General features: G+C 40.4%; 1 protein-coding gene across 1 annotated transcript in view; it reads left to right on the plus strand.

The window, feature by feature from the left end:
• The window catches only part of golim4a (golgi integral membrane protein 4a), a 111,827-nt gene that overhangs the window by 70,419 nt on the left and 24,623 nt on the right, over positions 1-16,785 (plus strand). The window contains exons 6-11 of the mRNA XM_043702168.2: positions 1,394-1,476; positions 3,420-3,503; positions 5,869-6,060; positions 6,842-7,180; positions 12,021-12,223; positions 13,550-13,626. Coding sequence (XP_043558103.1) covers positions 1,394-1,476; positions 3,420-3,503; positions 5,869-6,060; positions 6,842-7,180; positions 12,021-12,223; positions 13,550-13,626 — 978 coding nt within the window. The remainder of the gene's footprint in view (positions 1-1,393; positions 1,477-3,419; positions 3,504-5,868; positions 6,061-6,841; positions 7,181-12,020; positions 12,224-13,549; positions 13,627-16,785) is intronic.

Consider the following 16,785-nt stretch of genomic DNA (forward strand, 5'->3'; position numbering starts at 1 on the left):
GGGACAAGGATAGAGGCCAAGATCGCAAATGTTCTGCTGGAGAGAACTCAGATGAGCACTTGGATGGAATCGCCCATAGAAGAAATGGGTGTACATGCATAAATACTTACCACATTGGTAGACCTGCTTGAAGCTTGTGATAACAGTCAAGGAATGTAGAAGTCTTGCGCCAACTCACAGGTGTTTGTGTAAAACTTGCAGTCTGTCCTTTTCAGACAGAAATTATGTCAAAATCAATTATCACATTTGTGGACTCAACTATGTACTGATTGATATTACAGCACAATCAACAGTCATCCAACATCTGAGTACAAAAGTGGAACTTCAAACTTGTGAAAGCTTAGTCCACTGCTGTCACGGCTGTAGTTTTCAGTGTGGAAAGAGAGTCACATAGTGCATTAATATTTCTTGAACACATTATAGGGTTGCAAAGATACCTAGCAATGACTGCATGGTGCATTTACTTGTTGTCCTCTTGTGTAGAGATGGCATTTGCCCTTTTACTCCTTGAATCTCACCAATGTCCTTGCTCCTACCTGATAGCTGCTTTGCTCTGACTCCTTCCTTCCATGACATGTTGCAGTCCACAGCCAGTGCATCTGGATCCAGTTTTGCTTCGGATCTTCAAGGTTATCTGCAGTCACCTTCATTGAGAGACATCGGTCTTTTAGCCAACTATTGAAATTCACTCTGTAGGAGCACTAGGGCAGGCAAAGCACACAGAAGACAAGCATCAAAGGTGTGTGCTGAATTGATTTATTGATTTTTTAAAAAATGAATGGCATGAATTAATTAATACATTTGATTATTGAATTTCTCAAAAGATTCTTGTGCTTTTTGGTGTTCCAAGCAGGATGCTACCTTGTGTTTCCATTTAAGGGAGTTGCTGCTAATGCATGATCTGACACACCACCCCCTGTGTCCTTTCCAACTTGGAAGAAATTATGGCAAGTGCAAAATAAAAGATAGAACATAAAATGTTCTCACGCTGTAAAAGCTCAAAAAAATTAATCAACAACTGATCTGAAAGTAGGGTTAATCACTTTATGTAGGGTAAGTTGGGGGAAACTAAATGAGTGTGTTGGCTGGAGCAGCTCATTCATCTCTTTCTTGTTGTCAAGTCAACATTGTGCGATGAGTGATGTTAGGACTTTATGATTGCCCTGCTTTGCATAATTCGAAGTTAATACCAGTTCCCTCATCTGTACAGCACCCAATGCAATTGACTTAGAGGATGCATGTCTGTTAATATCACACAGAAAAAAGTGCAAATGAACTCAATTTCTAGTCCACATTGCTTAAGAAAACAGAAGTAAATTTTAATTTTATCATATCTTCAAAGTTAATTTAATAAAGTGGAGCTGCAACTTACCTGAAGCATCTGTGTCCACAGAGAATATTTACAATCTACTTGAAGAGAACAAAAAGTTGAGGAAAGCTCATCAGGATGTCCATGTTCAACTCCAGGACGTGAGGGTAAAGTCAAGTTTGTACTTATCAGCTTCACTTGTATGATACTCACTGTTTTTGACATGATGTAGACAACAACATAATAAGTGAACTTCTAGATGATTAATACAGAGGATTGCCATTGTCAATGTTTGAATTGTCTTGTCTTGTAAAAAACTAGATTTGGTGAGTATGTTGTCATTTACACTTGGTGTATAATTGCTAAGGAAGGACTGCAATGTGCTATGTCCACAAAAACAGAATTTTTGGAGTTTAAGGGATTGGTTTGTCCAGTGAAAAAACCACCATCATCTCTGAAACTTGAGTTTGAATGCAGCTTAGACCAATGTGATGAAACAGATGTCTCTGCATTGGTTGTAAGGATTGTGCATGAATTGAATTTGAGCAATTTTGGCCAAGTCTGTTTGTTCACAAGCTCATAAAACAATTGTATATCTACTTTGTGACTAAACTGTCAGTTTTCTTCCTCTATCAGTTAGTTTGGTGTGATTTTTCTGCATTTCTGTATCAGATGGGAACAAGGTAAAATGGTTCAGTGAGAATGTAGGCATAGCGAGCACTGTAATATTCCTGCCACTATCTGCTATCAGTATTTATATTTTATTACAAATTACAAACAAACAGTTTACAAAAAACATTTACAGCTGTACATAAGAGACAGCAATGTTACAAGGGAGAGGAGCAGCAAAGCTAGGCCCCAAACCCTACCATTCAACCATTTTACAGGGAGATGAGGACAAACCTCAAATCCCAGTTCCACGTATGACAAGACAGTGACAATGACATTTGTACATTAGACAATACCGTTACATACAAAAGTGCAGACAATACAGACCCAGCAAGCCCCCGCCCCTCCCACCTTCCGACCTGCTATCAGTTTTTTTTTCCTGGTTATATTTTATTAAACAAATTACAAAACAGTTTACAAAAAACATTGACAGCTGTACACAAAAGACAGCAGTTTTACAAGGGAGAGGAGCAGCAAAGCTAGGCCCCGAACCCTACCATTCAACCATTTTACAGGGAGAGGAGGACAAACCTCAAATCCCAGTTCCACATGTGACAAGACAGTGACAATGACATTTATACATTAGACAATACCGTTACATACAAAAGTGCAGACAATACAGACCCAGCAAGCCCCCGCCCCTCCCACCTTCCGACCTGCTATCAGTATTTTTTTTTTTTTTATTTTATTAAACAAATTACAAAACAGTTTACAAAAAAAACATTGACAGCTGTACACAAAAGACAGCAATTTTACAAGGGAGAGGAGCAGCAAAGCTAGGCCCTGAACCCTACCGTTCAACCAATTTACAGGGAGAGGAGGACAAACCTCAAATCCCAGTTCGACATATGACAAGACAGTGACAATGACATTTGTACATTAGACAATACCGTTACATACAAAAGTGCAGACAATACAGACCCAGCAAGCCCCCGCCCCTCCCACCTTCTGACCTGCTATCAGTATTCTGGGATGAGTGTGAAATGGGATTGGTGGGGTGATGTTTGTATCTGAACAGCTCATGCAAATTTGCTTCATATAATGAGATAGCATCTGATGCTAATTTGAAAAGCAATGGGCAAGGCATGCCACCACTTACAACACATGCTATATGTCCACTAGTACTACTTTAAAATTAACCAATCAGATGAGGGTGCTATTGGCTGGACCAGTGTTTATTGTGCATTCCTAGTTAGCCTTGAGAAGGCCCTGGTGAGCTGTATTCTTGAACTATAACAGTCCATTTGCTGTAGATAGATGCTTTGGATATTGGGGGAGTCTGTTCCAAGATCTTGACACCAGAACATGAAGGAATAACAATAAATGGCAAGTCAGGAAGGCGAGTGACTTGGGGGGGAAGTTGAATTCTTGATAACTTGACAATGTTTTACTTATTAGTCAATGTAACCAAAAGTGTAATATTCTTTCTTTTTTTTCTTAGCAATTGCATAAAAACTTATTGTTGCAACATGACCAGCTACAAGTGACTTTAGAAGACCACAAGAACTCATTATCAGCTGCACAGGTGAGAACGGTAATGAAAAATTATAATTTTGGACAGAACAAAAATCTGAAGTGATACTGTCACTAGGCTATTAATCCAGAGACACAGTTAATGTTCTGGGCACCTGGATTCATGACGGATGTTGAAATTTGAATTCAATAACAATCTGGAATAAAGTGTAATGCTGATCATGAAACAGTCATCGATTTTGGGAAACAACAATCTGTCCTTTAGGCAAGGAAACTGCCTTTCTTACCTGGTCTGTCCTACACGTGACTCCAGAAACCCAGCAATATGATTGACTCTTAACTGGCCTCTGGGCAAGTTATGGATGAGCAATAAGTGCTAACCAAAGATACTCACATCCTGAGAATGAATTTCTAAACTTTGCAACTGAAATGTTGAATTCTGTCTAACCTCTGTGTGCTTTCTTGGCATTCTGGACAAGGGCATTTTGCAAAAAAAACCTTCACATTTACTTCCCTGTGTATAAACTGCTGAAATTACATGTGTTGATCTAAAAACATTTTTTAAATTGTTGGATCTGTTGCATGTTCTTTTGTTTACAGTTGCTTCTCCAAATTCATGCATGTTGAAGAATTAGTGCCACCTTGCCATGGCATATTTGATATAGAGGATTCTTGTATTCTCATATAGGGGATTTCTATATATTTAATATTTTATGTGTAGATCAGGAGGTTATTTCTATTTTGTTTCAATATTTCTTTCTAAAGCCTTCTGCCCCTGCTTTTGAACTATTGATGTAGTTGGTTGTTTTTTGAACTCTGCATATGGCTGGCAGCTAGTACTGTGTATAATTAAACCATTGCTCCTGGCCAGAATGGAAATGATTCAATAAATTCCACTTGTGATAGACCAACAGCTTAATCTGCAACTACTCAATTTATTACATAAAACAAATACTGTAATAGAAGTCTGGGAAATTGCTCAAGTCATGAGGGCAGCATTTCAGATAGTACAGGTTCAAGAGTGTGGAGCTGCAAAAGCACAGCCAGTCAGGAAGGGCTTATGTTCAAAACGTTGATTCGTGGGCGGCACGGTGGCACAGTGGTTAGCACTGCTGCCTCGCAGCGCCAGAGACCCGGGTTCAATTCCCGACTCAGGCGACTGACTGTGTGGAGTTTGCACGTTCTCCCCGTGTCTGCGTGGGTTTCCTCCGGGTGCTCCGGTTTCCTCCCACAGTCCAAAGATGTGCAGGTTAGGTTAATTGGCCATACTAAATTGCCCGTAGTGTTAGGTAAGGGGTAAATGTAGGGGTATGGGTGGGTTTCGCTTCGGCGGGTCGGTGTGGACTTGTTGGGCCGAAGGGCCTGTTTCCACACTCTAATCTAATCTAATCTAATCCTGCTCTTCGGATGTTGCCTGACTGGCTGTGCTTTTTCAGCACCACTCTCTCGACTCTGATCTCCAGCATCTGCAGCCCTTACTTTCTCCTTTCAGATAATACAGTTGATCTCAAGTTGGGACTGCTTCACCAGAGGCAATGCTTTTTGTTTAGATACCCATAGATCATATGGTCGACACAGCTCCTGTCTCATGACCCCAGTAAATGTCTCTCTTTTTTCATTGATCAATTTTCATTTCCGTAATTATGACAAATGCTGTAGACAGCTGTCCAAATGAGTTGGGAGTGTCAGAAACCCTTAAAGAAACAGCCACTGTGTGATTGGTAGAAGGTAGACAGGTGTTTGTGGGAAGGAGAGCCACAAAATCAGTTATACAGCTTTTTATGACTTTTTCTTCAGTTGCATGGAGTAATTCTGTTTAGGACTGTTGGCTCAGCTGCTCAATGCTCAGTTCCACAGATTCTCAGTGGAGGCAAAAGGAATGTATAACCATTGACTTCAATACCCATTGGCTACTCCAGGCCATGGATATCAAAGTTTGTGCTACTGATCACGATCTAGTGCCCTTTGTGAAGGATAGTATGGCCATCGCTGTGATGTACTGTGCCCTTCCATTCAATCTTCTCATGCTGTGGTCAGAGAGTCTGCCAACATTCACTGCCTATGTTTCTAGGAGTGTTTCTTTTACAAAATTACTGACATGTGTTGAGGCAGCATAAACATTATGAGTGCAATAACCTCCTTTGGGACATGATTCTATGAATATACTTTGATGTAATGTCATGTTCTGTAGATAAGAGCTGAAAATGTCTTGCTGGTAAAGCACAGCAGGTCAGGCAGCATCCAAGGAACAGGAGAATCAACGTTTCGGGCATAAGCTCTTCCTGATGAACACATTTTCAGGTCTGATCTCCAGCATCTGCAGACCTCACTTTCTCCTCCATGTTCTGTAGATAACCCTTACACTTGTTTTGAATTTGTTGCCCATGACATACATGACTTTATGGTTTAAATTACAGGCTCAGGTTGAAGAATATAAGCAACTAAGAGAAACCTTGAACAAAATGCCCAGCCTAAGACAAACTGAACAAAAGCCACCTTCCAATGCAGAGAAATCTCAGCAAGGTGTTGCTGAGCCTTTGCAATATCACAACAAGCTGGGAGCACGAGACCAGATTGCATATAGAAGTGAAGATAACCAGCATAATGAGGTATGTCAAAGTGTGACTGAAATAGAGAGCAAAATTGAATTACATTTCTTTTTTGAGTGAAATAGCAAGGTCTACAATTGAACTATGAATTTATAATCCTTGTAAGTGGTACCTCCAGCAGCAGGTGGCGATGGTGAGGGAAGACACTGAGCAGGGGAGTTTGAGCAGTTGTGCCAGGACCTGTAGAGCCAAGTGGCAATGGTGAGGGAGGGAAGCTGGAGCAGTTGAATGGATCCTATCTGAAAAGTGGGTGACTTAGGGGAAAGCAAGGCTCATAGTATGATGGAACAGATAATAAGTTCTTCAACCCAATGTAAACCATAGGCCTCTTTCCATGTAAATATTGTAAATACATCCTTGTTTAACCCTAATTTCCCTTAATAGTTATAATGACCTGATGTTTCATGGTCTTTGGGCCATCTGTGTTTTCAAATCTCACCTCCCTGATGAAAAGTTGTAAAAAAAAATAGACAACACTAAAAACAACCTTTCGGCATTGAGAGAAAAAAAAATTGGGGGTGATAGACTGGTGTGAACTCCATATGTTGTGCCAGTGTGTTTGCAGCTGATGACTGCTTAAAGGATTGTATTCCTTTTGGAATAACATCCATTTGTGGACAAACCAATCATTGAAGCAACTGTATCCGAAATGTCTTTTTAAAAGTACAATCTTAATATTTAATAGACTTTTTTTAGGTCTTAAAGGAATGAAGAACTGTGGATGGGCCAAGGGAGCGGAATCAAGGCACTAAATAAAATTACATGTTTCTGTCTGTTTAAGAATAAAGGTGTGCAGCTACATGGTAATCTCATGAAGAATGATGACACTAAAATAAGAGGAGATAATGAAGAAGTAGAAGAGAGACAATATACTCAGCATGAAAACTGGCAAAGGAATGATCATCAAGCACATTCAGATTTGCATAATCAAGAGTATGAATCACAGGAGCACCATCATGAATGGGAACAGGAAGGAAAAGAAGATCCGACAGTGGACCACACAGAGCTCCATCGGCAACATCGTGAGGAAGAAGAAACTGAACATCATTTGATTCAAAATCAGGACAATGAAAATTACCACACAGAGGAACAAGACCCAGCCAGAGGCAGTCCATCCGAGGTAATACATAATAACTCTGTAACTAATTGCTTATAAAACTGCAAAGATTGGCTTCAATTCTATCCTTCACCAACTGGCTTTCTGGAAGAGAACAATACATCTATAAATGATACAATTTACACTGCCTAGCCTTTGTGACATTTACTGTTATACTTTATAACAATTATATTTGTTAAATTATTTGAATTGTTTAAGAACATAAGAAATAGGAGTGGGATAGGCCATCTGGCCCTTGTCGATCCTGCTCTGCCATTTGATAAGGTCATGGCTGATCTTTTCATAGCCTCAGGTCCACTTATCCACCCTCTCACCATAACCCTTAATTCATTTACTATTCAAATAATTATCTATCTTAGCTTTAAAATCATTTATGGAGGAAGCTTCAACTACTTCATTGGGCAGGAAATTCTATAGATTCACAACCCTTTAGGTGAAGAAGTTTCTTCTCAATTCAGTCCTAAACCTGCTCCCCCTAATTTTGAGGCTATGTCCTCTTGTCCTAGTTTCACCTGCCAGTGGAAACATCCTCCCTACTTCTATCCTATCAATGCCCTTGATAATTTTACATATTTCTATAAGATCCCCCCCTCATTCTTCTAAATTCCAGTGCATATAATCCTTGTCTACTCGGTCTCTCCTCACAAGCCAGCCCCCTCAACTCTGGAATCAACCTAGTGAACCTCCTCTGTACCCCCTCTAGTGCCAGTACATCCTTTCTCAAGTAAGGAGAACTTGTAGAAAATAATTTTTGGAGCAGGTGGGTGAGTACAGTCGAAGCCCAAGACTAACCAGGCTCATATTGAGGCTCCCCTTTCTTATATCACTTGGAGGGAAATTTGCAATTGGTGGTGTTCTTTGCAGCTGCTGCCCTTGTCCTGCTTGCAAGTCACAGATTTCAAAGGTGTCGCTGCAGGAGTTTTTGTTGTCCATGTTGTATATAGTACACAATTCTGTCAATATGCATCAATCATGGAGTGATCAATTCTTAAGGTACCGGATGAAGTACCAGTCAAGGGAACTGCTTTATTCTGATGGCATTGAGCCTTTTGATTGTTATTTGCGGTGCATTCATCTGGGTAAGTGGAGAGTATTCCATCACACTCCTGACTTCTACCTTCAGATGGTAGACAGACACGAGGGAGTAAGATAGATGAGCTACTTGCTGAAAAATTCCCATCCTTTGACCTGTAATCACAATATATGGCTGGTCCACTTTGGTTTCTAGTCAGTGGTAACCCCAGGATAGTAAAACCACTGATCGCCAAGGTAGGTGGTTAAAGTCACGTTTGTTTGATCATAGCCTGGCATTTGAAGTGCAGAATTGATACTTTCTGTTGATTGGTTCAAGCCTGAATAGTGTCCAGATCTTGCTGCATATGAACCCAGATTGTTTCAGTGTCTGAGGAAATGCAAATGATGGTGAACATTGTGCAATTGTCAGTTAACATTGTCTCTTTTGTTCTTGTAATGGAAGTGAGGTCATTGATGAAGTTGGTTGTGTGTGGGACACTACCCTGCAGAACTTTAGTAGTGATGTTCTGGGAATTTAACATTAGAATTTTAGAATTAGGCTTTTTTATGACATGTACTCAACTACAGTGATACAAGAGTACAGTGAAAAGTATATAAAGGTACCGAGGTACAAAATCTTAGGTATAGAATGGAAAATAAAGAAATGCTTGCAACAACTGTGACCATCTCCTATTTCGTGAGGTGTAACTCTCAAAGTATAGGGGGTTCCCCCCCGATTCTTATTGATTCCAGTTTTGCTAGGACTGCTCGATGTCTCACACAGTCAGCTGCTTTTTTGATGTCAGGGATAGTCACTCTGACCTCAGCCATCCATTAGATTATAATAGGTCCCTTGTTTGTAGACAGGCTTTACCAGACTGATCTCTTTCCTCACTATATCCCTGGGTCCACCCCCTCACCTTACTCGTTTACATTCTCCCAAGCAGCTCTAGTAAATCTCCCTGCCAGTATATCCTGGTACAATCTAATCCAGGTACAATTCATCCTTCTTATGCAGGTCATTTCTACCCCAGAAGAGATTCCAATGATCCAAAAATGTGAACCCTTCTCCACGCACCAGCTCCTCAGGAACACATTCATCTGCTCTATCCTCCTATTCTTCTATCCTCCCCTACCCTCACAAGCTCGTAGCATTGGAGTAATCCAGATACTACTACCCTCAAGGACCTCCTTTTTAAAATCCTGCCTAACTTCCTATACTCTCCTTTCAGAATCTTATTTTTTTCCCTTCCTATGTCATTAGTTCCAATGTGTACAACAACATCCTGCTGGTCCCTCTCCCCTTCTCAGAATATTCTGCACTCTCTGTATGATATCCTTGATCCTAACACCAGCGAGGCAACATACTATTCTGATTCCTCGCTATTGGCTGCAGAAACATCAGTCTGTGCTTCTGACTAGAGAGTCCTCTATCACAATCGATCGCTTGGAACGTGAGGTATTCCTTGTCCCATTAGGCCCAGTCTCGATACCAGAAACTTGGCAGTTCATGCTACATTCTCCTGAGAGTCCATCACCTCCTATATTTTACAAAATAGCAGACTTGTTTGAAATAGGGATAACCACAAAAGACCACTCCACTACCTGCCTCGCTCCCTCTCCTATCTATCCTGGAGGTAACCCATCTACCAGACTGTATCTCCGGTTTCTCTCCCTTCCTACAACTACCACCCAAGATACCCCATAGCTCCTGTAAATTCCTCATGACCTCTAACTACTGCTCCAACTGATCCATGCGATTTGATAGGATTCACAACCAAACAACTTATTTCAGACATAATCCCCCACATCCGACAGGAAGAGCACATCATTCTATCAAAGGCCATCTTTGCACCTTAATAAACTGCAGACCTACAAAATAGCACAGTCTTACTGCTGTTAAAAAGAACAACTCTACTTATGTTTTACATTTTTAAAATTTCATCCAAGAGACAGATCTCAATAAAACATATAACCAAAAAGAACCCAGTCTACTCGCTATTGTAGATTTACAAAGTAAAAGAACAACAGGGTTACACTTAAAAAGATTAATTAATAGATTTCACTGTGCCATCACAAAATGTTTAACCAGTCACACTGAAAAATGACTTCATGTTTCTTTATTCTGGATTGACCAAACCCAATTGCATTAGAGGAGAAAGTGAGGACTGCAGATGCTGGAGATCAGAATCGAAGAGTGTGCTGCTGGAAAAGCACAACAGGTCAGGCAGGGTCTGAGGAGCAGGAGAAAGCCAATTTGACTGTACATCAACTTGGTTCTATATTCACTTTAACATCTTTTTAATTTTTAGGTACATCAATGATACATTTAACTGGAATAAATGGACACACCATGATTTTCTTGAAAGATCGTATTAATTAGAATGTTTTATAAAACATTTCTGAATGCCCAAGCAGTTCAGTAATTTATCATCACTCTGTATCTCTGCTTTGCTTGTAAGTGGCAGAGGAGGGCAGCAGAGTAGTAACACATTGTTTTATAACACAGTCCTGTTCTGATAAATGAGTGGAAGTATTATCCTTATTTGCTTTCTACGTTTATTTAATTTTGTGCTGTATGCATCCCTAAATTAGTGCTCTTTCTATGTAGCATACATTATGTGTGGATTGCTGACTGTCCTTTCAAAAACATTATCTTTTAAAAATGAACAGCATGTCAGGCAAGATATTTTTGCTTTACAGGCTATCCTGTTTAAAAGATACCATTGCAGAAGATTTATGTTATGCCATTAGGATTTTACAATAATCATTTTGAAGGGCTGCAGACGTTATGGAGGCAAGCACAGCAGGACTTCGTATAGAAAACCATACCAAACAATGGGATGATTTGTACATCAATCTGTTTTTGTTATTTATTGAGGAATAGGTAATAACAGGAGGACACTGCTTTTTAAATTGAACCTTGGGATGTGTAAAATTTCCTGATCAGAAAGGGCCTTGTTATGATGTCTTCTCAAACGTTTGCTGCCCCTTGCTATGCACAACTCTTAGTGCTGCACGAGTGTGTCGAGGCTATCTTCTTAAACCTTAGAATGGAATTTGAGCCCACAGCACTCTGTTGGAGTTGAGAGGGTTGTAAATTAGGCTTAATTGTCACAGGTATGTACATTCTTAACTACAGCTCAGAATGAGCTACAATGTACAGGTTAGAGGAAAAGTTCTAATTGAGTAACACCAATTTGTTATTAACAAAGATATGTTAAGAATGCTGTATAGTTTAATGTCCTGAGGTATGCTTTCAGGTCTAAGTTCATTTTCATCACCATATAAGGATATTTCTTCCAGTACATGCAGTGTGGAACACTTGTGTGTACTGTAGCTACATATATTCAGCCACAAGACACTGTTCTTTGCAATCAGAACAAATATGCACATGCATTTTGCCTGCTACAACTCAACAAAATAGGTGACAGCCATTCATTGATTCATTTCTCAGAGAAAGGTTTTGTCCTACCAGAGTCACCTGCTTGGTTTAATTTTTTACAAAAAATTAGCAATTAACTGTCAATCATCATTAATTAGTGCATTCTCCAGGGCAACACCGGTACCAATCAGAGTCCACTTGCCAGCATTTATTCCCGTCCCAAAAGAAGGTGGTGGTGAGCTGCTTTCTTGATCCACTGCAGTTCTACATGCTGTAGGTTGACCCCCAATGTCACTGGGGAGGGAATTCCAGAATTTTGATCTAGCGGCAGTTGATTTACCTAATGCCAAGCATAAGTGCATTTAAAACACGTTTTTGGAAGCTCATTAATCTGAATCGGATTGCTTTCACATGCCTTTTTAACTAACTATTATTTTGGAATAGATAACCATGAAGCACAAATCCCCTTATGAGGAACAGTTGGAACAGCAACGTTTAGCAGAGCTACGGGCAGAAGAATCACGCAAACTGAAAGAAAGACAAGATGCACTGCACGAACAGAGACTGAGGGAATACATGGATCGACAGGAACGCCTCCAGCAAGAAGCAGAACGGAAAGAAGAGTTGTTGCGAGAAGAACAATTAAGGTTAACCTTTATTTGCTGATGTATTTTTCTTATGTCTTTATTCTCATTGAATGCAACATTTAGGTTTTTTAAATTCATTTGTGGGATATTCACTGGCTGGACCAGCATTTATTGTCTGTCCCTAATTGCCCTTGAGAAGGTGGTGGTGAGCTGCCTTCTTGAACCACTGCAGTCTACATGCTGTAGGTTGACCCACAATGCCTTTAGAGAGGGAATTCAAGGATTTTGACCCAGTGACAGTGAAGGCACAGCAGTATATTTGCAAGTCAGGATAGTGAGTGGCTTGGAAGGGAGCTTTCAGGTGGTGGTGCTCCCATATATCTGCTGTCCATGTCATTCTAGGTAGAAGTGATGGATTTGGCAGGTGCTCTGTGAGGATGTGCACTGAATTTCTGCAGTGCATCTTGTAGATGGTTCACACTGCTGCTACTGAGCGTTGGTAGTAGAGGGAGTGGATGCATGTCGATGTGGTGCCAATCAAGCAAGCTGCTTTGTCCTGGATAGTGTCTGGCTTCTTGAGTGTTGTTGGGGCTGCACTAATCCAGACAAATGCGGAATATTCCATCACACTCCTGACTTGTGCCTTGTAGAAGGTGGAGACGGGCTTTGAGGATTCAGGAAATGAGTTACTGACTGCAGCATTCTTAGCCTCTGACCTTCTGTTGTCGCCAATGTGTTGAGGATTCCGAGGGCAATTCCCCCCTGACTGTATACCACTGAGCAACCAGTGTTGGTCCATCTCTCCTGGGATTGTGATAGTGATGTCTAGGACATTTAGTGCCTCTCTATTTCAGCCCCACTTTAATAGATAACAGGAGACCAGTACCATTTTGGAATGAAAGTCAGGGTGGCTTCTGCTGTTGCTGAATGAGACAAAGGAAGGAGCTTAGTCAGATCATTGAACTCCAGTGTGACAGCAGTACTATCCAATTAGCATTACATGCTGTTGACCTTGTGAACTTCTTGCTCTACATGCTTTGTTAACGCTCTCACAAAAAGGCCATCTGGTGTGATTTTCTCTGTAAGGATATAGGCTCATTGCTCACGCTACGTTAGTGTTTTATAGGCACTAGTAGTATCTAAAGAGCAAAGTTTCCTATGCAGGATTTTCAAAAGCTATGACAGACATTATACAATTTAACTGATGAGAAGCCATCCTGTAATTGATATAATATTCCTTTTCAATTATTAGGTTAATTCCACCTTTGATTTACAAGATGTTTTCTGGTCATACATTTTGTTTTTTCCTTAGAAGTAACATGATTGAGTTGTTCATAGTGCACTGTGAATGTAAATTTTGCTTACTCTGGCTTTTTAACATCACAGGAAGCAGTCAGTTTTTAATAACGAAGATACTGCTGAAGGTGGTGATGAAAGAGATGTACATGAAGAGGAGGAAGAGGGTAAGATTGGATCAGAAGACATTTAGGATGATTAACCTGCTTAGCAGTTTGTAAAAATGCATTTTTGAACTGACATGTTTGATCTGAATTTATATATGATTCACAATGTTTTGCAAAAGTGAACATACCCAAATATTGACGAATAAAGATTAACATTCTAAATGCTTCTAAAAAATGCATATGCAGGATTTATATCTAGAGAATCCTGTCATTGACAGTTTTGCTGGAGCCACAATTGAAGTGTAATTTCAGTGCAAAATGACAATTTTGTTTTCTTTTGGAAAGCAATAGGAATGGTTGCAATATTCGTATCTTAATTATCTAGAGGAGTATCCAAGGCATCACATAGATTTTGCTATCCAAAAGTGAAAAATTAATTGTACTGCATACCAAAGCTAGTCAACAAGTCTTTAAAAGAGCAGATATGTTTATGTGTTTTTCTCTGAAACTGTCCTTTTCTAAAACCTTGCATCATATGCAAACAAACATGTCAGAAGCTTCCTCCTAGTTTCACCTTGCTAAATAAAAATGTAACTGGATTCATAGACATTCAGTCTATAATTTTACTTTTTTGTGTGTTAGTCGAAAGTGTAACTATTTCTATTACTGTATTTTTTTAAAACCTCAATGTACGTACAATCTATGCATATATCACACATCATGAAACATGCAAAATAATATTTCTTTATTGGCAGGGTTACAGAGAGAAGGCAGGAGAATGGGGTTGAGAAATACTTCAGACATGATCAAATGATTTGAGCAGATTTCATGAGCTGAATGGCCTAATCCTGCTCGTATATCTTAGTGTCATGGTCTAAGTACTATATCCCAGAGTGATGTGTGTTCAAACCCTGCCCACATCTGCATGGTCTAATGCAATAATTGGCTGAGGCTTCTTTGACAGTACATTCTGTAACTTTTGTAGCATCTAAAAGAACAAAGGCAGTTGGTGGAAGAAAGACCACCACTTCCAAGTCATGCACAATCCTGGCCTGCACATATATTACTCTACCTCCATCAAATAGAGTCATTGAGTCATAGAGATGTACAGCATGGAAACTGACCCTTCGGTCCAACCAGACCAGATATCCCAACTCAATCTAGTCGCACCCACCAGCACCTGGCCCATATCCCTCCAAACCCTTCCTATTTACATACCCATCCAGATGCCTTTTTAAATGTTGAAATTGTACTAGCCTCCATCACTTCCTCTGGCAACCAATTCCACACACTCATCACCCTCTGCATGAAGAAGTTGCCCCTTCTTTATCTTTTTCTTATCACCCTAAACCTCTGCCCTCTAGTTCTAGGCTGCCCCACCCCAGGGAAAATACCTTGTCTATTTACCCGATCCATACCCCTCAAGATTTGACAAACCTCTATAAGGTCACCCTTCAGCCTCCGACGCTCCAGGGAAAGCAGTGCTAGCCTATTCGACTCTCCGTATAGCTCAAATGCTCCAACACTGTCAACATCCTTGTAAATCTTTTCTGAGCCTTTTCAAGTTTCACAACATCCTTCCAATGGGAAGGAGACCAGAATTGCACACAATATTCCAAAAGTGGCCTAACCAATGTCCTGTACAGGCGCAACATGACCTCCCAACTCCTGTACTCAATACTCTGACCAATAAAGGGAAGCATACCAAATGCCTTCTTCACTATCCCATCTACCTGCGACTCTACTTTCAAGGAGCTATGAACCTGCACTCCAAGGTCTCCTTGTTCAGCAAGGTCCTTACCATTAAGTGTATAAGTCCTGCTAAGATTTGCTTTCCCAAAATGCAGCACCTCGCATTTATCTGAATTAAACTCCATCTGCCATTCCTCAGCACATTGGCCCACCTGATCAAGATCTTGTTGTAATCTGAGGTAGCCTTCTTCACTGTCGACTGCACCTCCAATGTTAGTGTCATCTGCAAATTTACTAGCTATATCTCTTATGCTGACATCTAAATCACTTAGATGAATGATGAAAAGTAGTGGACCCAGCACCAATCTTAGTGGTCTGAAAAACAACCCTCCACCACCACCCGCTGTCTTCTACCTTTGAGGCAGTTCTGTATCTAAATGGCTAGTTCTACCTGTATTCCATGAGATCTAACCTTGCGAATCAGTCTCCCATGGGGAACTTTGTTGAACGCCTAACTGAAGTCCATATAAATATATCTACAGCTCTGCCCTCATCAGTCAGATTTAGATTAGATTTAGATTAGATTAGATTAGATTAGATTATCACCCTAAACCTCTGCCCTCTAGTTCTGGGCTGCCCCACCCCAGGGAAAATACCCAGTCTTCTTTGTTATTTCTTCAAAAAACTCAATCAAATTTGTAAGACATGATTTCCCATGCACAAGGCCTTGTTTATTATCCCTAATCAGTCCTAGCCTTTCCAAATACATGTACATCCTGTACCTCAGGATTCCCTCCAATAACTTGCCCACCACCAACGTCATGCTCACTGGTCTATAGTTTCCTTGCTTGTCCTTACCATCTTTCTTAAATAGTGGCACCACGTTAGCCAACCACCAGTATTCCAGAACCTCACGTGTGACTAACGATGATACAACTATCTCAGCAAGAAGCTCAACAATCGCTTCCCTAGCTTCCCACAGAGTTTTAGGGTACATCTGCTCAAGTCCTGGGGATTTATCCACTTTTATGCATTTCAAGACATCCAGCACTTCCTCCTCTGTAATATGGTCATTTTTCAAGCTGTCACCATGTATTTCCCTACATTCTGTATCTTCCATGTCCTTTTGCACAGTAAACACTGAAGCAAAATACTCATTTATTATCTCCCTCATCTCCTGTGACTCCACACAAAGGCTGCTTTGCTGATCTTTGAGGAGCCCTATTCTCCCCCTCGTCACCCTTTTGTCCTTAATGTATTTGTATAAACCCTTTGGATTCTCCTTAACTTTATTTGTCAAAGCTATCTCATGTCCCATTTTTTTGCCCTCCTGATTTCCCTCTTAAGTATACGCCTACTTCCTTTATACTGTTCTAAGGATTCACTCGATCTATCCTGTCTATACCTGACATATGTTCCCTTCTTGTCCTTAACCAAACCCTCAATTTCTTTCATCATTCAGCATTCTCTATCGCTACCAGCCTTTCCTTTCACCCTAACAGGAATATACTTTCTCTGGACTCTCAT

The sequence above is a fragment of the Chiloscyllium plagiosum genome, unplaced genomic scaffold (genome assembly GCF_037043375.1).
Source record: "Chiloscyllium plagiosum isolate Xiang-an unplaced genomic scaffold, Cpla_swu_hap1 HiC_scaffold_13, whole genome shotgun sequence".
NCBI classification, from domain to species: domain Eukaryota; kingdom Metazoa; phylum Chordata; class Chondrichthyes; order Orectolobiformes; family Hemiscylliidae; genus Chiloscyllium; species Chiloscyllium plagiosum.